General features: G+C 41.9%; 1 protein-coding gene across 1 annotated transcript; it reads right to left on the bottom strand.

Annotated features, from left to right (window-relative positions):
- Positions 1 to 3,172: 3,172 nt before the first annotated feature.
- Positions 3,173 to 23,157, bottom strand: LOC111949751 (mitogen-activated protein kinase kinase kinase kinase 5). The gene is made up of 30 exons (XM_023967102.2): positions 22,857 to 23,157; positions 16,190 to 16,247; positions 15,195 to 15,285; positions 14,956 to 15,020; positions 14,750 to 14,805; positions 14,573 to 14,620; positions 14,233 to 14,275; positions 14,050 to 14,122; positions 13,806 to 13,937; positions 13,401 to 13,463; positions 13,182 to 13,263; positions 11,910 to 12,026; positions 11,631 to 11,712; positions 11,439 to 11,491; positions 10,925 to 10,986; positions 10,709 to 10,753; positions 10,571 to 10,591; positions 8,301 to 8,346; positions 7,426 to 7,585; positions 6,961 to 7,061; positions 6,771 to 6,812; positions 6,303 to 6,458; positions 5,996 to 6,058; positions 5,616 to 5,740; positions 4,933 to 5,041; positions 4,544 to 4,721; positions 4,347 to 4,415; positions 4,091 to 4,183; positions 3,836 to 3,959; positions 3,173 to 3,743 (listed from the first exon to the last, which is right to left on the bottom strand). The coding sequence occupies exons 1-30, from the start codon at positions 22,962 to 22,964 to the stop codon at positions 3,647 to 3,649; spliced, it is 2,562 nt and encodes an 853-aa protein (XP_023822870.1). The 5' UTR covers positions 22,965 to 23,157; the 3' UTR covers positions 3,173 to 3,646.
- Positions 23,158 to 24,623: the final 1,466 nt, after the last annotated feature.

Below are 24,623 nucleotides of genomic sequence, written 5' to 3'. Positions count from 1 at the left end.
GAGAATTAAGGGGAATTTTGCAGTATAAAATTTTGCTCTAGATAATCTGTTTCAGTTTATTGCTTTATACTATATTGCTATAAATACCATTGGAAGAAACATTCTAGTTTCTAAATCGTCATTTTGTGTTGAGTGATCAGAAGTCAAGACTCAGCAAGAATACAGATGTGTTATGCTGGTTAAGTTGCTATATAGGTGTAGCCCTTGATTCAAAACAACTGTTCGCTTCTGGTTGGTCGAGACGTAGAGGGAGTAAATTCTTTGTTTATTTTGGACGACGTTGAAAGTGGCCTTTCTTTGGCGTGACGACAATCGAATTGAATTTCGAATTTGAGTGCGTTGTGTACTGTTTGCGGGTTATGTATGAAACCTATTCAGTGAATTTGTTTGATACATGTGCATATCGTATTGTATGTTTTCATATGATGTTTAATCAATTATTTGAATTTTCCGGGGTTTTCCCGGTGTAGTGCGGATGTATTAGTTGGAAATCGTGACTTAGACCGTCTGTATGGAGGGGCAAGGAGAATTTGAACGAACAAGTCATCGTGAAAAGGACCTTTGTCAACCTTCTGATGACGAGAGATAGTGAGACCCATTTCGATTTTAATATATATCTTTGTGCATGTGAATGGACGTGGCGCTAGGAATCTATGCCTGGTAAAATATGTGTCTCGCTAGTGTTAGTATAGGATTACTAGTCTGCTTCCTGTAGACATTTAGAAATCTAAATGTGGTTTATTCACAAGACTGTATCTCATTGGTCGTGGGTTGGATTTAATGATATTAGATGACAGTACTGATGAGCTTTATGCTTAGTGTGCAATAGTGGGGAGTTGGGGGTGTACACGTCAGGGGTGATCGTGAGAAGTTTTTTGCTACTTAACCTTACCCCAACTTAAGCTAACCTGCTAGTAATGTACATACTTGCTAATTGTTAGCACTACTAGATTCGTAACAAATACATTTTGAATGCTATTATGTATCTTTTCGAAATTCGTACGAATTAAATTGGAATTATCAATATATGAATTGTATGTGAATATGCATGGGTATGATCCATTAATGAATATTTAGAACCTAAATTATATAAAACGAGTGTTGATTCGCATACGAAATTGATACATAAGATCATATGTATCTCTGACGAGGTTGCGAGAGTGTGAAGTAGTAGTACTTGTTATAGGATATTGGTATTGTGGAGGATGAATGACTGTGTGATGGGCAAGCTGTTGGGCTGGAGTGAGGCATCTGCTCCTAGATGTGAGGTGATGATCTGTCTGTGTCCTTTAACCTAGCAGCAAGCAGTGTTGTTGGGCATGGACAGTGCAGTGGTGCTGTTGGGTGTTTGCAGTGGTGCTACTTGTGTTGTAATGTGAAGAGTTTCTCAGGTACTGGGCATGGTTCTCGCGCAAATGCCCCTTTCCAGGATGTACGGTTACAGAGCGGATTTGTTAAATTGCGTGGTCCATGACAATTACTGCGGGGGTTCTTAGTGTTCTCAAACTAAATTTACTTGATTTGTTGTGTTGTTATGGAGTATAGCACATTATGTCTGATCTCATGATCGGAGGTCCTTGGTCTGTGATCTGCAGTAGTCTGGGCTCTCTCTCTTGAGCATGACGCAACGAGCAGAGTGTTTATGACTGAAAGAAGACAGAACGGAGAGAGACCATTTAGGTTCATCTCAACACCTCATCAACTAATGGATTTATTGCATGAATATGCCTCACTCCTCCTTCTTACTCAGCTTCTAATAAGTGAAAGTGGTCCGCTTGATTATCGTGCCTCTGCTACGGTCCATTGTCTGATATTCAGCGGGAGAGAGGTAACACACCCCACAGTTAGTGTCCTGATTATTTTCTCCAGTATAGATTGATAGAGAACTCATCAGGGGTAAACAGACTTGGGTGGTAAACTCTCTCTGCTGTAGATGGTGATGTTAACACATGGATACTGTGAAATGAACAGCAGAGTTTACACAGTAGTGTTCTGCACTGTGTAGGAATCGCTCTTGAACACCACAACAGTTCACAAACTGGTAACGATGTCGCCAATCAGAAAAGCTAGAATTCATTGACTGTATGTTTAGACAAGCTGCTGGGATGGTTAGTTATGAGTACCTAGGAGTTGTTTGTGCCAGAGAGTGTTGGAGTTTGAAGTTATGTTGTCCGTTTTAATGGGCTGCTCCAGCTGGGACCTGGTGTTACCAATTACACTAGAGGGTATCCTGCTGCGGTGGTCAATCAATCTCACAATATGAGGGGACTGGCGTGGAGTCGAATAGTCTGAGGGGAAAATGCATAGTCAAGTGAGTAGTCCGCGAGGTAGTAGGGAAGTAGTCAGGGTTGTTCAGCTGTGAGTAGAGTGATAAGGTTGGTTCTCGTAGGGAAACGATTGAAAGGTGTGAACAGGATAAATTATTGAACTTATTCGATAAGATTTGCAAAATGTTGCTACCGATGGCCTACGAGACAAGGAAGAAGTGGGGCCAGATGGTTGAGAAGGATGCTGTGGGGATCCTGGTGTGTACATTAGATGAGCATGAATTACATGGCTCGACATGCAGAGCAAATGGTGCTCTCAGGGCAAGCAAGAAATACAGCTGTGCACGTTACTGGTTGCAGGGAGGGGGGACAGAAGGGACTTGCTAGATTGTAGTATAAAATCATTTAGTCAGACATCATTGATGTATGAATGAACTTTGACTTCAATACCCAGCTTTTACATGAGACAATATTACAACTAAGTTAGTGACTAACGCCTCGAACTTTTTTATCAAGCTAAAAGAATTCAATTGTCTTTTTCTTTCTTTCTTTTCACTGGCAGGATGTGAGTTTGTGTCCGGTTTTACATTGAATCTGAACTTCTGCAGAATAAAAGAAATGTATGTTTGATAGTAATATCTACCGGGGATTAATTGTGTATAGATCAAACATAGGGGTTTAGTTCATAGAACGAAGCGGAGAATCGGTCGACGGTGGGACTATACTGAGCTTATAGAATAGATAAAACTGCTGTGTTGCATTTTGTTGGGAAAGGCTTTGCTAGGTGTCTTAACCCTAACCCCTAGCCTAGCTAATGTTAGCAAGCTAGCTAATGTTCGCCACCTAGCTAGAATTCGTAACATATCATACATTTTGCAAATGCGTTACATATTGTACATTTTCGCAAATTCGTAACACATTATACATTTGGAAATTCATAACATATAATATGAATTGTAATTCGTAACATATGAAATGGGTGATGGAAATCCATAAATGAATACATACATTACGAAACATAACATATCATACCAAACGGAGTGTCTCTGATTCGCATACAGAATAATCTGATTCACATACAGAATAATARGAAATGCTCTGAGACCAGGTTGRAGCAGAGGTCAAGTACTGTAGTACTGTTARAGGATAAATAGGTATTTGTGGAGGAATGAATGCACATGTGTGTCTGGGCACACTGCCTGTGTGGGCTGGCAGTGGAAGCGCTCCATCTGCTCCTAGATTGTGAGGGATGAATTCTGTCTGTGCTCCTTTAAACCAGCAGCACAGCAGTGTTGTTGGGCATGGACACAGTGCCATGGCTGCTGCTTGGAGTGTTTGCAGTGGTGCTACCTTGAGATTGGTCCCATGTGCTAGAGTTCTCAAGGTACTGGGACATAGTTCTCCGCAATCTCCAGGATGTACAGGTTACAGAGCCCCGAATTGTCCTCACTCTGCCGTGTCTCCATGACAACTATCCTGCAGGGGGTTATTAATGTGTTAATCAAAACTATATTTACTTGATTGTGTGTGTGAGTGTGTATCCCATGGAAGTATACAGGCACACATACCGGTCTGATCCCACTAGACGGAAGGTCTTCTTGGGGTCTGTGATCTCCTGCAGTATGTCTGGGCCCTCTCCTCTCCTCTGCCAGCCATGACGCCACACAGCCAGCAGAGTGTTCTCAAAATACACTGAACCAGACAGACAGACGGACAGACGGAGAGAATACGCATTAGGTCCTCCATCTCCCAATACCCACACCCCTCAAACCTCACAATGATTTATCATGATGACCATGCTCCTCTACTCCTCCCCTTCTTACCTACAGCTTCCACATCAAAAGTGAAAGTGGTCTCGCCTTGAATTATCCGGTGGCTCCTCTGCACCCCCTCCAGGTCCACAATATGTACTGAATCTATTCAAAGGCGAGAGAGGTACACACACACATTAGCCCTTCCTACACATTTCATTTTCCTCATATAGATTGATAGAGACACCGTCATTCAGGGGTTAAAACAGACTTGGTGTGTAACTAGCCTACTCTTCCTGAGGATGGTGATGTTAACAACATGACTTACTGTCAATGAGCACCAGCAGAGTGTTACAGTCCAGCTGGTTCACCTGCACTGTGTCAGGACACCGGCTCTCTGGAACACAAACACACAGTTACAACACAACTGTAAGATTGTCCAAACTAAGAACAAAGCTCACAATTCCATTGAACTGTATGTTCATAGAAACAAGCATGCTCTGGGATGTGTTCAGTTCATAGTACCTAAGCCAGTGTTGGTGAACCAAGAGGTGTTGGAGTTGAGGTTCATGTTGTCCAGTTTAATGGGCTGCTCAGGACTGGGACCCTTGTGTACCCCAATACACACTAGAGGGTACTCCTGCTGCGGTGTCACCATCATCTCAAACACATGCAGGGGACTGGGCAGGGGGAAGTCAAAGTGCTGCAGGTGGACAAAATACACCATAGTCCAGTGAAGTAGTCAAGCGAAGTAGTTCAGGGAAGTAGTCAGGGTCGTCAGCTGTGACAGTAAGATCGTGACCTACAGGGTTGTCTCAGTAGGGAGAAAACGATTTGAAACGGGTGTGAAACAGGGACAATTTATCTGAACTATCCCGATAGATCTTTGCAAACTGTTTGCTAGTGTGCCCTACTGAGGAACCCAGGAAGACAGTGGGCAGCAGGATGGTGAGAAGGATGCTTGTGGGATCCTGTGTGTACTCACGCTTGATGAGCCAATGAACACTTACATGGGCTCGACCACTGCAGGAGCAACCCAACACTGGTCTCCAAGGACAGCAACAGGAACACACAGCCCGCTGCACGTTACTGGCGCACGGAGCAAGGGGGGGACAGAGAGGACCTCAGCATTCTAGTATAACAGTCATTTACAGACACATGATCTAAATCAACTTTGACTTCAAACCCACTCGTTGTTACAAGCACAATCCTACAACTAAAGTTCAGGACTAAACCGCCGAACCCTTTTTTATCAAGCTAAACAGAACTTGCTCAACTTGTGCTTTTCTCACCCACTGAGCGACTGCAGCCTTTGGGTCCGGTATCTTGACATAGACACCGCCCAAACTTCCTGCAAATAGAAAGAAAATGATGTGATACGTAATATTAACTACAGAAGGGGATACATTGTTATAATCAAACAAACCAGGGTTGTAATCAGCTAGGAACGAAGCGAAGGAAACGGGCCGAAACGGGTCGGGACTATTACTGAACTTAATAAGAAATAAGAATAAAGAAAATGCGCTGTTTTGCTTTTTTCGTTGGGAAAGGCTTTGCTATCGTGTGTTCAACATGAATGAATAAGCACCAGCACTACAAAATAGGCAATGAGTTGTAGGGTCCTAGGCAATAGTCTGTGGGTTGGCAAGGCCACCATTCGCTGCTCCTTTCGGCCTGCTCCACACAGTCCTTCAGTAAGTGAGAATGGAGCTGGGATGACTTTACCTGTGGACGAAAACACACACACACACACACACACACACACAACACACACACACACACACACACACCACACACACACACACACACACACACACACACACACACACACAACACCACACCACACACACACACACCACACACACACACACACACACACACACACACACACACCACACACACCACACACACACATATTTCAGTCTATTTTATTTGACAGATGTTAGTGTTGTGGCATGTCTATGGCTTGCAGATCTCACCTGATATTGACATGAGGACATTACTAATGGTGTAAACCCAGCTGCACTTTCCTGGATAGAGCTGCAGGAGAGATTCGGGCAATGAGAACATTTCAAGGGTTTTCAAGTTAGGTAGAGATTACAAGCAATATCAAAGCAAAATGCAATACTGCAGCTATAACATCCATTTTACTGAATTGTACAGTCATACTGTAGCATGAGCTTAATTTCACTGTAGCTCTGGTCCAGGGCGTTAGGACACGTTCAACAGGGGACCAGATCTAGCCTCACTGCAGACATAGAAAGACATTAGAGCAGATTCTCACCAGCTCCATGGTGGCCTCTGAGCTGTTCAGGTTGAGGCTGTAGATCCCCTCGTCTGCTCCCAGGATCAGGTGGTGGTCTTTAGTTGTCGGATGGTCCCACGACGTTGAACAATTCACTTTCAACGGACAGCCATGGAATACTTTCTTAAAATACACCTAGAGACGAGGTGGAGAACAGGACCCATATTCATAAACTGTTTCAGTGTAGGAGAGCTGATCTAGGATCAGTTACCCCGTGTCCATATCATCTGACTCATTATGATAAACAAAACTAAACTGATCCTAGATCAGCACTGCTACTCTGAGATGCTTTATAAATATGGGCCCAGAAGTCACTGTCATTGTTCGTAGTGTGTGTATAGTGTTCCAGGTAAGGGTGTGAGTAAGTCTCAGTGCATCAATACAGAGTTACAGTAACTGTCGTAAGATGTAGAGCGACATACTCGTGAGACTGGTGGACAAACTTACTGGAGGTTTCTTCAGCACAGGGCTGGCACATTCAACTGGATCCTGTAATAGAAAACAGACACATACTCTAAACATGCATATTGGAATCAGTTTATCCACATTTCTGCGAGCCAACAAGTGATGCGTTTTCCTGGTCCTCCTCTCAGAAGGAAAAATTAAATGGTGTTTTAATTCCTGGTCCCATCCATACCTGGGGGGGCTGTCTCCTTCTCCTGTCTTTCTTGGGGGGCAGCTCAGGTGGTTGGAGGTCCGCTGGTCTGTCTGTTATGTGTAATGGGAAGGAAACAGGGTCTACAGGGGACACAATCATGTTGTTACTGTACATTAGAGAGCATGGAGAAGATGTGCTTCAGGGTAAATGTCATAGGTCAAAGGTCATTCACTGTATATACATTTTACATTTAAGTCATTTAGCAGACGCTCTTATCCAGAGCGACTTACAAATTGGAAAGTTCATACATATTCATCCTGGTCCCCCCGTGGGGAATGAACCCACAACCCTGGCGTTGCAAGCGCCATGCTCTACCAACTGAGCCACACGGGACCACGTGTGGTACAGTATACAATTCAGAAGGGACAACAGGGCTATCAAATGAAGATCCTATAACGGTAACTGTAGGTAACAAATAGGGATAAGAGTGGAGCTGACACTCACCGGAGTTGACGTTTCGCCGGGAGCGCGGACGGGGGACGGGGCGTGTGTGGGTGGCACTAAAGGTCCGGAGGAGGGGCGAGGGGGCGTAGAGGGAGTGAAGTGTCCGGCCATGTTCGTCCTCTCCTGTCACAATCTCCTCTGAACTGGGACAAACTTTGGGCTGCGTGGGCACAGTGGTGTAAAGTACTTAAGTAAAAATACTTTAAAGTACTATTTATGTCGTTTTTTGGGGGTATCTGTACAATACTTTACTATTTATATTTTGGCCAACTTTTACTTTTACTTCACTACATTCCTAAAAAACGTTTTGCTCCATACATTTTCCCTGACTCCCAAAAGTACTCGTTACATTTTGAATGCTTAGCAGGACAGGAAAATGGTCCAATTCACACACTTATCAAGAGAACATCCCTGGTCATCTCTACTGCCTCTGATCTAGCGGACTCACTAAACACAAATTATTAGTTTGTAAATTATGTCTGAGTGTTGGAGTGTGCCCTTGACTATCTGTAAAAAAAAAAAAAACATGAAAATGGTGCTGTCTCGTTTGCTTAATATAAGGAATTTTAAATGATTTATACTTTTACGTTTGATACTTAAGTATATTTAAAACCAAATACTTTGATTTTTACTTAAGTAGTATTTTACCGGGTGACTTATAGTTGAGTCATTTTCTATTAAGGTATCTTTACTTTTACTCAAGTATGACAATGGGATACTTTTTCCACCACTGCGTAGGCATATGAGGTCAAGCACTGGAAATGTGACTTTTATCAACTTTATGCTGTAGGCTATGTCAACACCATATTCATAGACACATGGGATATGTAGAGGTAACGAATGGCCATAGTTTAGAAAATGTAGTGTTTGTTTACCTTAGGAGGGAGTGGGGGTGGGATGTCATCTAGTGGGATTGTTACACTGTTCAGGGAGAAACAGAAATAGTTCAGTGTTTCAGATTGTTGTTTTCATCCAAATCTTCGGATCTCTTTTCCCATGAAGCTCTGTTATATAGACGGGTCGGCTGACAATGTCKCGAAAATGACGTGCGCATCAATGTGTCCAGAAGGTGGGCGTTGTTATCATTCTGAACGGTCAGCTAGCTAGCAACAATTACAAGAAGCTGCCATGTGGGGAATCGTAGGCGGCTCATTTCAGCTCTTTGTATCTTGTTATTGATACCATGTCTTGTTTTGAGGTGTTTTGACTGACGACATGTCTATACTAATATCCAGCACAAAAAAGATTGCAGTTTTGGAACTGCAATAAAAGTGCAGTAACTGCAGTCCACTGTGATATTTTGGATGCAGTAATTGCAGAATAACTGCAGTGTACTGCAGTTGAACTGCAGTAATACTGTACTGTAACTGCAATTACACTGCAAAAGAAAACAGTGTTATTTTGGACACAGTATTTGTAGCGTACTGCAGTTATACTGCACTCTGACCACAATCTTTTTTCCTAAGGGTTGGCAAAAATTCGCTAGCTAGCTAACCAACAACTGTAACAATGTATTTGAGAGACATAAAGTGCTCATTGTGCAAATGTATTTATGTTTTCAATAAACATTTGGAGACTAAAATATAGTTTACGTTGTCAACATTCTAAGCCAACCCTGTCTATTTTGTCCCATTTGTATTTGTATTTATTAAGGATCCCCAGCAGCTACTCTTCCTGGGGTCCAGCAACATTAAGGCAGTTATATACAATTAAAATATCACATTTCATAACACTGACTGGCAATAGAGATGTATTGGCTGTCTAGATGTGCAAGGAGTTGACTCCTAGTAGGGGGGTATAAATATATGTGCCTGTGTAATCATGTCTTTACAGCTGTTTGACCCAGTGGGTGAATAAACTTGGTTTGAGCTTTTTACTAGTTGTCCGTGAGTTTTTACTCTGTTCAGAACATAACAGTTGGCGTTGTCGGCAGGATTCACCACGATTTACAGTCGAACTAGAGAGTCCGAATCAGTGAAACAGGAGCCGGCACTAAAAACAAGGTAGGCACAGTTCCTATACCTTTTACCATTCATTCTGACATCTTGGGAAGATGAGAGTCGTAGGCTGAACCAATTATAGGATACGGACCTAGAAAGCCTGAGTTTATTCAGTAGGCTCATTGTGTAATGACCAGTCGTAAATATTTGGTGTAGGGTAGGTGACGTAAGGATAGGTCCCGAGTGGAGCTGGTTCTCTGCGAAATTCGTGGGTGACACTACAGTGTAGGGTAGGTTCCGTGTAGGATAGGTCCCTAGTGGGGTTGTTCCCCTGCAAGATCCGTAGTTGGGACGAAAGTCCCAGCCGTGGTGGCCGTGAGGCCGTAGAGTGTGCGTGTGTATGGATAAATTGTCATGCTTGTGTACTAGTACGAAAGGTTGTAGAGAAGTAGCCCATGTAGAAGGACAAAGGACAGAAGTGCATACGATGGAGAATAGGAGATATCTGAGAATATCTGTGCTGATGAAACATGGTCAGTGAGTGGGAATGTGGATGGTGATAAAAGGTTGCCTATAAGTTCTGGATGAGAGCCCCATCCAAGATATTCAAACGTTGTTTGAACATGATTTGTGTGTCTTAGCAGTAGCAATAAGGAGAGAGMTTGGTTTATGCCCTATTGGGGCGGGGAACTGTGACAGATTATGTGGAAATTGGAAGACAAATGTGAATCATTTTGGTTATGTGTGTTGTCAACAACAGTTGACATGTGTATAAGACAGCTGTTTGACCCAGTGGGTGAATAAACTTGGTTTGAGTTTTTTACTAGTTGTCTGTGAGTTTTTACTCCATTTGTTCAGAACCTAACCAAGTCCATCCACTCCATCCCAACCGAGAAATACAGTACACGCAGGAAAAAAAAGGTTATTTGTCATAGGAGAACCCTTTGAAGAACCCTTTTTGGTTCCACCTAGAACCCTTTACAAAAAGGGTTATCCATTGGGGAGAGCCGAAGAACCCTTTTGGAACCCTTCTTTCTAAGAGTGTACATCCGGACCTGTATTCACTAAGTGTCTCAGAGTAGGAGTGCTAATCTAGGATCAGTTTTATCATAATGGATAAGAGAGGTGGTGCTGATCCATGAATATGGGCTCAGAAATACAGATGAGAGTGAATGGGTGAAGAATGTCTCAGTAGGCTTGCTTACCTTCTGGTGCAGATGGTCGGACTGTGGAAAGAAGATAGAGAGAAGGGAGAGAGGGTTGTCAAACAGCTCAGATAAATGTACAACTGAAGATATTTCAATAAACTAATGAATGAATAGTCAAGTGTGCGTTATGATTACATGTCCACGTCATCATAGTCATCATCTGAGTCCATGCATTGGTCTCTATGGGGAAGAGAGAAAGGGAAGGAGATCAACACAGTGCCGGATAAGATCGGTAGTCAATAGTGGTCTCCTCATTACTCATTGGATAATTTGTCCTGTAAGTGGAAGACTTGGAGATGATGGAGACATCAGTCAGTGTGTTATTGGTTTGCTGAGCAGTAATCCCCATACCTGATTAGGCTCTTGTCGCTGCCAGTGGATCCCAGTGTGTGCCACTGCACTGTAGACCGTACCTGAAGTACAGAAAGACAATGACAGAAGACTTTGATCAATAAGATACGCAGGCATACATTTGTATCCACACTAGGAAGCACAGTGATGCACAGGCATGGATACCACCACAGGTACAGTGGTGTAAAGTATTAAGTATAAACTATCAAAATAAAGAAAGTCACACACTCCATGTATAATATCTCCTTTATTTTGATAGTTTATAGTTTATTCGCCGTTAGTCAGCACCTCGACACAAACCATTATTCTGGGTGTGCGCCAGCTCATGTTTTTTTATGCAATGTATTAAGTAAAAAATACTTTAAAGTACTACTTAAGTCGAGTAGTATTTTACTGGCTGACTTTCACTTTTACTTGAGTAACTTTCTATTAAGGTATCTATACCTTTACTCAAGTATGACAACTGAGTACTTTTTCCACCACTGCCCATACATACTCATACACACACACTTACCATTGCTTCTGGTGAGGCTGTCTTTACTGGCCTCCTGGTGTAGAGCTGCTCCACTGATAACACACACACACACACACACACACACACAAATCCAGTGATTAGTCGCACATCTATACAACCGATTACATTTCCTGGACAGGTTCACAAAGGAAAAAATAAATAATTATATATATATATATATATATATCTCACAGCTGATGTCAGAGTTGGTTCTCTCTGCCTGGTTGTGTCTGTTAATGGAGTAAATCCTTCTCAGGGAGCCGGGTACCACAACCTATAGGAGATATCACCATATAGCCATGAGTACTGCATTCTTACATTTTACATGTCTTTTACAATGTGTGATCATGTTTATTGATGTGTATCATTAATGTGTATTGTGTATACAAGGTATATTACTATATGATATTACAGTGTGTGTTTGTGTGTGTGTGTGTTTGATTGTGGAGGGTATGTGTGTGATGCTCTGACCTCCACGTCCTCCTCCTCAGATGGCAGCGAGGGCTTCAGTTTCTCAGGGTGACGCAGCTTCTCCAGCAGATCCAAGATCAGATCCTGTCTCAGACACGGCTGGGTCAGAAACAGGTGCTGCAGGAATTAGAGAGAGAGACAGAGAGAGACAGAGAGAGAGACAGAGAGAGAGAGACAGAGAGAGAGAGAGAAAGAGAGGGAAATCAAGGAGAGAAAAAGGCGTACAGTGATTACAAGAGATGAATAGATGAGCTCAAGTTTCAACTTTATTTGTGGGCTAGTACATGAAGTCATAGGGCAGCCATCAATAGACACATACACTGAGTGTACATAGGCTGACCAGGTGAATCCAAGTGAAAGCTATGATCCCCTATTGATGTCAATTGTTAAATCCACTTCAATCAGTGTAGATGAAGGGGAGGAGACAGGTTAAAGAAGGATTTTTAGGCCTTGTGGCATGAACTGCAACGCTGCTGGGGTTTTCACGTTCAACAGTTTCCGGTGTGTTTCAGGAATGGCCCACCACCCAAAGGACATCCAGCCAACTTGACACAACTGTGGGAAGCATTGGAGTCGACATGGGCCAGCATCCCTGTGGAACTCTTTCGACACCTTTCCCTGAATAATTGAGGCTGTTCTGAGCGCAAAAGGGGGTGCAACTCAATATCAATACCATATTCTTAATGTTTGGTATACTGAGTGTATACAATAGGCCTACTAGTGACTGACATTAGCAGCAGCACAAAAGTATAGCAAGCCAAAGTCACCTAATGAGTAAAGTGCTCAGTGCATTTTCAGATCATCTAGTCAACAACATATCGACAACGTGCCGACAAAAACAAAAAACAACATCATCAGCGTCAACACCACCATCATCAACAACATATTACGGTCGTCATCCTCAACATCATCATCATCCCTAGACTACCTCCTTCTCTTCGCTGTATTGAAAAGGGCAATGGCCATAAGGGTGAAGGAGTGCCTGTACCTGTTAGACTTAACAGTGGGGAATCTACACTGGGAGCCAGAGGGTAGGACCTGGAACTCATGTTGTAGGGGGTGGGAACAGTCAGACAGGATGGATTCTGCCTTTCTCACCCCTTCTCTGTTGTACAGGTCAGACAGACTACTCTGCTGCACTCCTGTGATCTTTCACTACTGTAGCTAGTGCATTTGAAGAAAGTGAGGGAAGGAGAAAGAGGACCGGTGGGTGAGTGAGTGAGATCTAGCAGAGAAGAGAGACATTCTCTGAGTTTCTTGAGGTTTACTCACTGTCAGCATCTTTGAGGCACTGGGTCTCTTCTTAGTGTTCCTGATCAGCATTGCCTTGACAAAGTTATAGAAAATCGAGGACCTAACATGAAAGTGGTGGAAGAAAATACTGTTGTTTTAACCAACAGCTTATTACAGACTGTAGATTAATTGACGGAATTTAAGAATACAGGTATCATTGCCCCAGCTCAGGTGGATAGTAATGGTTTTACTGCATACCATTTGGCCTTTTCCTTTAGTTTAGGAGGTTGGTAGCCACTTTTGGACATGAGGAACAGCACCCTGAGAAAAGACAAGACTTTGATGTGAGGTTTGTGTGTGTGTGTGTCATCACAGGTCGACATTTTAACTAAGAATTAGTTCTTAATTGACTTACCTGTATAAATAAAGGTGAAATGAAATGTAAAAAAGTGGGTAAACGGTATGTGCGTAAACGGCATGCATGAATGTACATACAACTGGAACATGAGGGGGTGTAGAAAGAGGAACGTCTTGATTCTTTCTGTGGGGAGTGTGAATGTAAGAAGGAATGTTGTGTGTGRGTGTGTGTGTGTGCGTGTGCATGTGTGTGTGTGTGTCTGTGAGAGGAATGATTTGTGTGTGTGTTTGTGTGTGTGTGATTACCGTAGTGGGTGCACATCGAACAATGGGGGCTGCAGCTCAGCCAGCTCGATAGCAGTGATTCCTACAGACCACACGTCACACAGCTCATTGTAACCCCCCTTTATCGCCACGGCAGCCACCTCTGGCGCCATCCTGGAAGACACGGGCAACCGCAACCACTACCATCAACATCAAGACCATCTGACATCAGATACAACCTCAAGAAGAGCCAAAGGGAGGGGACTCATTTGACCTTCAACCTCACCAGTAAGGAGTCCCGATGAAGGACATCCGCCGTGCCAGAGTAGCCGTGATCTGTGCCGAAATCCCAAAGTCCGCTAAACAGCCAGATAAATACGTCACTTATTTAATGTGAGGACAGAAATCTATGATTTCAGTGTCATTATTTACTTCCTGATGAATGCATTAGGGCTTCACAGTCACAAACCTAGCTTCACCTCTCCTTGGTCATTAAGGAGGATGTTGGCACCCTGGACAACAGGAAGAAGAGACAAAAGCGATCACGACAGAGCAATATGTACAGTATATGCTGTCTGGACACCATGAAAACATAACAAACATTGCATCATAATTTAAAGCAAGCCTTGTCTGAGCCAGAACAGCCCATAGCGACAGACTAGCGTCCTGTCTAGGAGTTGTACTAGTACATCAAGTTTCCTCATGCTACTGAAACAGGAGATAGGCTCCTGCCCCTATGGGCCATTCATAACCGTTATAGAGGCATAACTCATCCTAGCAGATTAGGGAGTCAACCCTGGTCATTTCACCTTTATATCTCGGTGAATCTTCTTCTGGCCATGTAAGTAATCCAGACCCTGCAGGTAGACAGTTAGTACACTGTTACGTGTTGATATCAAAGCTGGAGATATCAAAACTATTACCTAAAACAGCCAAGTGACATGTTATCCATGCTATATTGTAATGTGTGATATGAGTGGTCTAACCTGCAACATCTCCCTGCAGACAAATGCAATCTGAAGCTCAGAGAGAGGTCCGGTCACTAGAGGGAGAGAAGAGAGGGTGTGAAGTAGGACACTGTTTTATAAACTCTGTCACAGTTGTAGATCGTAATCTGCTCCAGTTCACCGACATACACACACCCACACAGACACACACACACACACACACACACATACACACACACACACACCATGGTAGACATCCTGGAGAGAGCCTCCTCCACAGAACTCCATGCAGATCGACAGCGTGTTGGCCCTGGAAACACACACGCATGTCACACACACACATCTGTCATATTAAAGGTTTATACTCCCAGTAACTTTATCATGATCACAACTGATAATATTCCCAATTAGTCTGTATCATCCCATTCCAACTAGACTATGATATGTGGCTGTGTGTGGCAGGGCCTGCTCAGTGCCCACTCACCGTATATAGCTGCCATAGTAGGCCACAATGTTGCGGTGCTTGCAGCTCTTCACTATGACGATCTCCTGCTGGATTACTGAGAAGTCCTCATCTGTGTGGGAAAATGTCATATCATTTTATACCATGTTCCACACTGCAATGTATATGGATGCCAGATGATGTTACAATATAGCACCACAACATCATCTTGGTTTGTAACCAATTATTTTTGTGGAACGGTAACATTTGACAACGGCATTACCTTGGAAATCTGATACCAATGTGGATTGAAAGGTTTGTTTCTTTCAGACCTGGATTCAAATACTACTTGAAATAATTTCAAATATTATATTTGTGCTCAATTAAGCCTGCCTGTTGTGATGGAACCAATATAAATGTCTAGAATGACCAAACTCCACCCACCTGGCACTCCAGACAGGTTAAAGCAAACGCTGCAAGTATTTGAAAGATATGAAATAGTATTTGAACCAATGATGTATATAAACCCTGGATTGCTGATGCTTTGCATTGGCCATTGAGAGGCTTCGAAGCCACCGGTCGGCCATCTTGGCACTCCCCAGTAGGAGCTGTCCTCCATAGGAATGAATGGAATTCTACAGTATTTCAATTAAATGTTTCAAGGACAAAATTACATGTATTTAAGTATTTTTGTTGTTGTTGTAGTGGGGACAGTAACATTAGTAATCTCAAAAAATCATACTTTAAGGACAAAAAATATATAGATATTTTTTTATGTGTATGTTTAGCTCACATACTTTAATTTAAAATATGCATTAAGGTGTCTGTAATAGAGTAAACATGGCAAAACATTTTTTTGACATTAATACATGCATTTCTATAGATTCCAAAACGTTTTTTACAACGGTGGAGGAGTACCAAGATGGAGGCATGTCAACACAGCGCCCCATATCAGTCATCTAGTGTATATATAAATAATTGATTTGAGCCCATGTGTGGTCTCTAGTATCTGTAGTAACAGAGAGAGGTTATTTTACCTGGCTCCATCTTGATGACCTTGATGGCCGCCAGCTCCCCGTTCTGCTTGTTCCGAGCCTGAGTAACAGACAGCTGCATCAGTCAGTGGACTTGTTATGGAAGGGGAGTATAACCTGATTTACTGACCTCAGGACAGATCATGTTGGGTCTATGAGTTTATGCGGCAATTGCTTTCATTTGAAAAACTGTGTTCATTATCTGTTGAGAGTTGATATGGTGTAGCTTTACTGTGGTGTTCATTGTTTTGTTTACTGTGCTAAAAAGATCTGTGGTCTGCTGTGAGGAAACACCTACCAGGACTGTCCTATTTACTTCTGCATTGCCCAATCACACACCCGACTTACACTAGAGAACACCAATGTGAGACCCTGTTTGTTGGTTGACACAACAACACTAAACATACAGTTGAAGTCAGAAGTTTACATACACCTTAGCCAAATACATTTAAACTCATTTTTTCATAATTACTGACATTTAATCCTAGTAAAAATGCCCTGTCTTAGGTCAGTTAGGATCACCACTATTTTAAGAATGTGAAATGTCAGAATAATAGTAGGGAGAATTATTTATTTCAGCTTTTATTTCTTTCATCACATTCTCAGTGGGTCAGAAGTTACATACACTCAATTAGTATTTGGGAGCATTGCCTTTAAATTGTTTAACTTGGGTCAACCGTTTCAGGTAGCCCACAATAAGTGATTTTTTTTTTAAAGTTGGGTGAATTTTGGCCCATTCCTCCTGACAGAGCTGGTGTAACTGAGTCAGGATTGTAGGCCTCCTTGCTCGCACACACTTTTTCAGTTCTGCCCACAAATTTTCTATAGGATTGAGGTCAGGGCTTAGTGATGGCCACTCCAATACCTTGACTTTGTTGTCCTTCAGCCATTTTGCCACAACAAATGGGAAGACCCATTTGCGACCAAGCTTTAACTTCCTGACTGATGTCTTGAGATGTTGCTTCAATATATCCACATCATTTCCCCACCTCATGATGCCATCTATTTTGTGAAGTGCACCAGTCKCTCCTGCAGCAAAGCACCCCCACAACATGATGTTGCCATCCCCGTGCTTCACGGTTGGGATGGTGTTCCTCGGCTTGCAAGCATCCTCCTTTTTCCTCCAAACATAGCAATGGTCATTATGGCCAAACAGTTCTATTTTTGTTTCATCAGACCAGAGGACATTTCTGCAAAAAGTATGATCTTTGTCCCCATGTGCAGTTGCAAACCGTAGTCTGGCTTTTTTTATGGTGGTTTTGGAGCAGTGGCTTCTTCCTTGCTGAGCGGCCTTTCAGGTTATGTCGATATAGGACTCGTTTTACTGTGGATATAGAGACTTTTGTACCTGTTTCCTCCAGCATCTTCACAAGATCCTTTGCTGTTGTTCTGGGATTGATTTGCACTTTTCGCACCAAAGTACGTTCATCTCAAGGAGACAGAACGCGTCTCCTTCCTGAGCGGTATGATGGCTGCGTGGTCCCATGGTGTTTATACTTGCGTACTATTGTTTGTACAGATGAACGTGGTACCTGCAGGCGTTTGGAAATTGCTCACAAGGATGAACCAGACTTGTGGAGGTCTACAATTTTTTTCTGAGGTCTTGGCTGATTTCTTTTGATTTTCCCATGATTTCAAGCAAAGAGGCACTGAGTTTGAAGGTAGGCCTTGAAATACATCCACAGGTACACCTCCAATTGACTCAAATTATGTCAATTAGCCTATCAGAAGCTTCTAAAGCCATGACATCATTTTCTGGATTTTTCCAAGCTGTTTAAAGGCACAATCAACGTAGTGTATATAAAATTCTGACCCACTGGAATTGTGATACAGTGAATTATAATCTGTCTGTAAACAATTGTTGGAAAAATGACTTGTGTCATGCACAAAGTAGATGTCCTAAACAAGTTGCCAATACTATAGTTTGTTAACAAGAAATTTGTGGAGTGGTTGAAAAACGAGTTTTAATGACTCCAACCTAAGTGTATGTAAACTTCCGACTTCAACTGTAGCCCCTGGGTGTGCACAGTGGAAAGTAGGCAGACAATAGGGTGGGGTTAGCTGGCGGGGGGCTGGGTTGAGTGGAGAGAGATGGTCACTGAAGGAAAGCCACAAAACAAACAGTGCTCCTCTCACAGACCACTGGAAACATTGTGATCGAAGTCAGGCCGTTTCCATGGTGACGTCACTGACATTATTGACAGATTGACACCACACAGATGCAGACACTCACCAGCTCTTATACTCATAGAGGATGAAGTGACAAATGTCTTAAGAAGCACAGCAGTCGATAATGATGAGTGACTTATGATCCCTCAAATTAAATCTATAAAAATAGGCGAATGCAGAAGATGTTTTGGGCGGAGGAGTTTGTGTGTGTATGTGTGTATAGGTTAGACTGATTTGTGATTTATCTCTTTAACTCTGAAAACTTTGGGAAAGAGTAAGGGAGAAAAAATTGGCTAAACAAAAAGTAAGAGGTCATCTACAGTTCTACTTTGTGAAGTACCACTGGGAGGAAGTTGTGTTATGAGTTCAAAAAGTTCAAACACAGGGACACTCTTGAAGGTTACCTGTCACCATTTACCATTACAGTGTAAGTCTTGAGCAGCTAACCTTGTAGGGACATACAATTCAGTCCCATTCAAAATCCTATTTTCATTAACCCCTAACCCTAACCTTAAGCCTAACCCTAACCTTAACCCAAAAACCTTAACCCTAGCTCCTAACTCTAAAACTAACCCTAGCTCCTAACCCTAACCCTAAACCTAATTCTAACACTAACACTAATTCTAACGTTAACCCTCAACTTCCTAGAAATAGCATTTGACCTTGTGGGGACCAACAAAATGTCCCCAGTTGGTTCAAAAAAATTTTTCGTTTACTATTCTTGTGGGGACTTCTACAAGTCTAGTTAAACACGTCCACACAAGTACACACACACACACACACACACACACACACACACACACACTCTATTTCTTGTGAAGTGTAGATACTATAAATACCAATGACTCTCTCACTTCTTTATTTCCACTTTCTGGCCTGTTGTCAAAGATTGCACCTGGCACAGCATGTCAGTGCATTTTATTGGCAGAGACACATTACAGTAACCCACTGTTTTCAGAATTATAAGTATTGTGGCTCGGACTGAAACTCAACCTTATCCTGTCCTTCTTAGTTTGGTACATGATGAGTCAATGCATTTGAGCCTGTGGGATAAATTCTATTGCATCGAGAACTTGAGATTGTGTAAGTAGTTCTTCTGAATGTCACATCAGTAGGATCCCTGCTTACAAACAAAACAAGTCTACTTCCATAGAGGGTAAATCCATTTGAATTCAACCACTTTTTGGAAGTATCCATACATGTTTGCCCATGGAAGAAGTGGTCAGAAAGTGACTTTTTGGACCTGAATTCCAAAACATTCAGGAGATAGAGGTGCTCAAATTTGGCATACCCTACCATACTATGAGTCATCCATGTCTTCATCACTGGAAAAGATAAACGGTGGAATTTGATATAATTTAAAAGCTTACTAACAAGGTTGTCAAACTATTTTAGAACTTCTTGGAAAATATTTTTTAAATGAAGATTATGACAAATTTTCGTTTAGTGTCAATTATTGAAAAACACGTGAACTCAGATTTGTTTCATATTTCCATATGTAGTAGCTTAGACCCTACCTTACATCATCTGAGGTTTTTGTGTTGAGCCCACCATCGGTTGAGAAACAAAATGCTCTTGAATACAGGGTGGGTATCATTTCAATCATTTAATTTTTTTTTCATAGAATGGACCTACCCCTTCAGACCACTGCAATTTAACTGGTACACCATTGACATTTAAATAGAATTTACATTTCTACTTCTAATTACTACCACAAAGATGGCCGCCGGTCCACCCACCGTCGAATGTCAACTTATTCTATTCTATCATCTATATTTCTAGGATTTCAATACTTTCCTATGGAGGATTGACGTAATTATTTAAAACAACAGATATTACCAAAAAACGTCAACATTCTATGATGTGTGGACCTCCAACCATCTTTGTGGTACCATTTCTATTTTATTCCCATTTTAGTACATTTATCAGCCAAAACATGACACCTACCCTGTATTCAAGAGCATGTTGTGTCTCAACTGATGGCAGACACAACACAAACCCTCAGATGATGTAAAATAGGGTCTAAGCTACAACATATGCAAATATGAGAAGAAAAAAAAGATTTACGTGTTTTTAGATCATTTACATTTAAGGTTATCAAAATATGAAATTGTTATAAAAAAACTGTTTTTTCAAGGAATTATAAAACCTTTTGACAAAACCTGTTTGTAAGCTTTTAAATGAAATAAATCTKAACTGTTTATCTTTTCCAGTGATCACTGTCTCGTGGTATGGTGGGGTATACAAAATAGGTAAACTTTGAGCACCTTTATTTCTTGAATGTTTTGGCATTCAGGTCCAAAAAGTCACTTTTATGACGACTTCTACAATGGGCAAATACTGTATGTTTGGACGGTTTAGTTCAAATCAAAAGGGGTGCTATTAAAAAGTGATTGAATTCAAATGGATTTAACCTAGATAGAGGATAGGAGTTGAAGTTGAAACAAGAGTCTTAGCTAAATGTGTATCCAAAAAAGTATTCTACTTTCATAGAACAGTGTGCCGAAGCAGAAATACAAAGTTACCAACACATAAAACCCCACAGCTCTTTCAATTACTGAGCTTCATATTGTTGCCCAACAAGAACAACTTGCCACGATAATGAACATATGAGACATTGACAAACATTGGCAGAAGTCCAGGTATTTTTCTGGTGTTTATTTTTGTTTCCTTGACCGCCCCCACCCCAGCCCCTCCAGACACTTAACGTAGACAGCATGCAAACCAAACATGTTCTTCCTCTCCCCCACATGCTAGTTAAATAAAGGTAAAATAAAAAATAAAAATGCTCACTCAAGGCTGGCCTGTTTCCTTGACACTGTGGGTAAGCAAACTGCCGCATCTGCAGGTCTCCATCAGTGTTCAGTCTGCTTGTTGAATCAACACATAGGCCTTAGAGAGTGGATAAGTGTGTGTGTGCCTGTGTGTTTGTGTGTGTGTGTCTATGTGTGTGTATGTGTCGGCCTGTGTGTATGTGCCTGTGGGGGAGTGTATTATTGTGAAAGCCCTTGTGGCTTCAATGCTTTGAATGTGTATTTATTCACTTTGCAGAAAAAACTGTTTGCAGACATTGCTACCATAAGTTGTTGAAAAAATGCAAAGTACTGTGAAAATAGAGCAGAATCTATCGATGGCCTCCGTTTCTCTCTGGAGAGGAAGTGCGCTCCATATCCCTCATACTTTGCATCAGTCACATGTACAGTGGGCAAGCCCCTAAACATAGCAGCTGGCATACTCTGCTAATGCTCGTTCAGTAAGGCCATTCATGATATTGTAAAATCTTTGTCATTTTTCTACAATACCATTATTGACATTGTAGGATCCTGGAAAGGGGTATACATTCCACATAAGATACACAATTTGCACCAAATGTTCCTTATGGAATAAAAGTTAAAACGGTGTGCTTCACATTGAATTCATGCTATACTGTAGCATTAGCGTCCAACACAGAGAAGGCACATAGCAACTGAATGAAATGATCATGGCTGGTGCTGAATAGCACACTCATCATGTGGTGTTCAAACAGGTGCAAAGCACACTGCATTTCTGCAAAGTTCTGTGACAGGCGACAATATGACTTACTCAGAGATAGAATGTGTCCTTGCAACTTGTAGAAAACAAGTGTTACTGCAGGATACAGTTTTATATTGCGACCCAACATCCATGCATATCAATGATTAAGCTCCTGTATTTGTTTTAATGGATGTGATGTTCCAACTCACTTCATGGTCACATCCTTTACGCACCTATCCTGATTCAAGGTTAACACATTGTGTATCTAATGTGGTCACAATAAATGTGTCTTTAGGACAGTGAATTCTCCAGAGCAGTGACAATTTGTCTTGTTCCAACACAGTTACTGACTGAGAAGACATTCTGCCCATGAACAAAACTGCTACATACAAAGCCCCAGTGTAACTGGCTGGGGTTGAGCTGTGAGGGGTAAACACAACTGACCTCGTGGTAAGAGTATAGGACTCAGTTACCTCAAGATCAACCTCTATTCCCTGGTGAGCTATGAGCCAATCTTTCACTATTTGAGGAAACATATTCCACAGAACTGAGATAAAGCAAGAGTGATACAAGTGTGCTTTAATGTAATACACTTTTGTAATATAAAGGGCCATATTCATTAACCAAAAGTGAAAGATGAAGAGACAAAGGAAACCTGTATATGAAAAAAGTTAATCTAAAATATATTTTTCTAAAACCACTTAACAGGAATTACAAAAAAAKCGAAGTCTAAATTCCCTGAGAATGTGAATGAAATAATCCAACAGGGTTAATTTACTTGAGACATGATTTAGGCCTACATGAAATCAAACCATTGCCTGCCCCCACAAATACAATCTTAAATGGAAAATGTTACTGTTAATCAGACTATTGACATTCGAAACACATGCCACCATTAGAAGCATGACAAAAAAGTTAAAAGKACAACAACAAGGTAGCATAAAACTCTCTGAAAATGTCCTGGCTGTGAGTTGTTTTAATCTCTGACCTTGTAAACTTCGCCATAGGTGCCTCCACCGACCCGGAGAAGAATCTCAAAGTCCTCCTGGGGATTCCGGGTGGAGATGTCCAGTGCAGCCCGGTTCTGGGAGTCCATTACTCCTGGGGCATGGCACAAACACACACACAGACGCAAACTCCCTCCACTGACTGCTGTTCCTGCTGAGGCGAACAAACACCACACCACACTCTCTCTCACCTTCCTTCTTCACTCACCACTTAGACCCCCCTCCCCCTGGTCTCTTTCTTCTCTCTCTGTTGCATGCTCAGTGAAGCTCATTTACATTTACTCTGGTTTTATTTCCTGTTGGTGTGTATGTCTGTGAAGGTATGAGTGTATGAAGAGAGAAAGTCAGAGAGAGAGAGAGGGAATGAGACTTAGTTTCCCCATTGGTATTTTACATTATTTGTTCGTGTGTGTGTGGGTGTGTGTGTGTGTTGTGTGTGTGTGTGTGTGTGTGTGTGTGTGTGTGTGTGTGTGTGTGTGTGTGTGTGTTGTGTTGGTGTGTGTGGTTGTGTGTGTGTGTGTGTTGTGTGCGCGGTGCATGCAGGCTGCGCGCTACTCGTTTTCTGTGTGGGTTCTTTCTTGTCACTTGGGCAAGCTGCAGAGGTGTGAGCTACAAATCTGCAACACTGCTCTCGTTGGAGCCATTTATAATGGCCTGACTTCCTGTAGAGCAACAGTAGCATGTCGATACACATGAGAAACAAGAATAGTGTTAAACATTAAACCATTATTTACCATGCTTCAGAGTGGTAGCGTTCATTATCTAAAATATTACTTCCAATGAGGAAACTTGAAAAAAACATTCTGACGCATACATAATTATTGAATTCTCTGACTCACTGACTACCAAAGGACATAAGTCAAAGCATCACATTGCTCCAGTATTGGTGATAAGAAATTAGTAAGAAAACAAAAGAGAAAACCTTTTCTGGACTGCTGAGAGCACTAAAAACATTGTACAATAATATGCATATACTGTTGTTAGAATGACAGCAGGCTATATAGCATGATATTGTCAAATCAAATGTTGTCACATGCGCAAATACAACGGGTGTAGACTTGACCGTGAAAATGCTTAGTTACGAGCCTCCCCAACTATGCAGAGTTAAAAATAATAATAATTAACACAAGAGAATAAAATACACAAGAATGGAGCATATACAGGAAGTACCAGTTACCAGATCACTGTGGAGCTATATACAGGAGTACCAGTATCAGATCAATGTGGAGCTATATACAGGGAGTACCAGTACCAGATCACTGTAGAGCTATATACAGGGAGTACCAGTACCAGATCAATGTGGGCTATATACAGGAAGTACCAGTATCAGATCAATGTGGCGCTATATACAGGGAGTACCAGTACCAGATCACTGTAGAGCTATATACAGGGAGTACCAGTACCAGATCACTGTGGAGCTATATACAGGGAGTACCAGTACCAGATCACTGTGGAGCTATATACAGGGAGTACCAGTACCAGATCACTGTGGAACTATATACAGGGAGTACCAGTACCAGATCACTGTGGAACTATATACAGGGAGTACCAGTACCAGATCACTGTGCAGGGTATTTGAGGTAGATATGTACATAAAGGCAGGGTTAAGTGACTAAGCATCAGGAAAGATCATAATATGAGTAAAATAAAGAACAGAGTAGCAGCAGCGTATGATGATGAGTGTGAAAGTGTGTGWYKGTGTCTGAGCATACAAGAAAGCCCAAAGTGTGTCTGTCAAAGGCCATAGC

The sequence above is a fragment of the Salvelinus sp. IW2-2015 genome, linkage group LG22 (genome assembly GCF_002910315.2).
Source record: "Salvelinus sp. IW2-2015 linkage group LG22, ASM291031v2, whole genome shotgun sequence".
Lineage (NCBI taxonomy): Eukaryota > Metazoa > Chordata > Actinopteri > Salmoniformes > Salmonidae > Salvelinus > Salvelinus sp. IW2-2015.
Note: the sequence above shows the minus strand (reverse complement) of the source record. Positions and strands in the feature narration are given on the sequence as shown.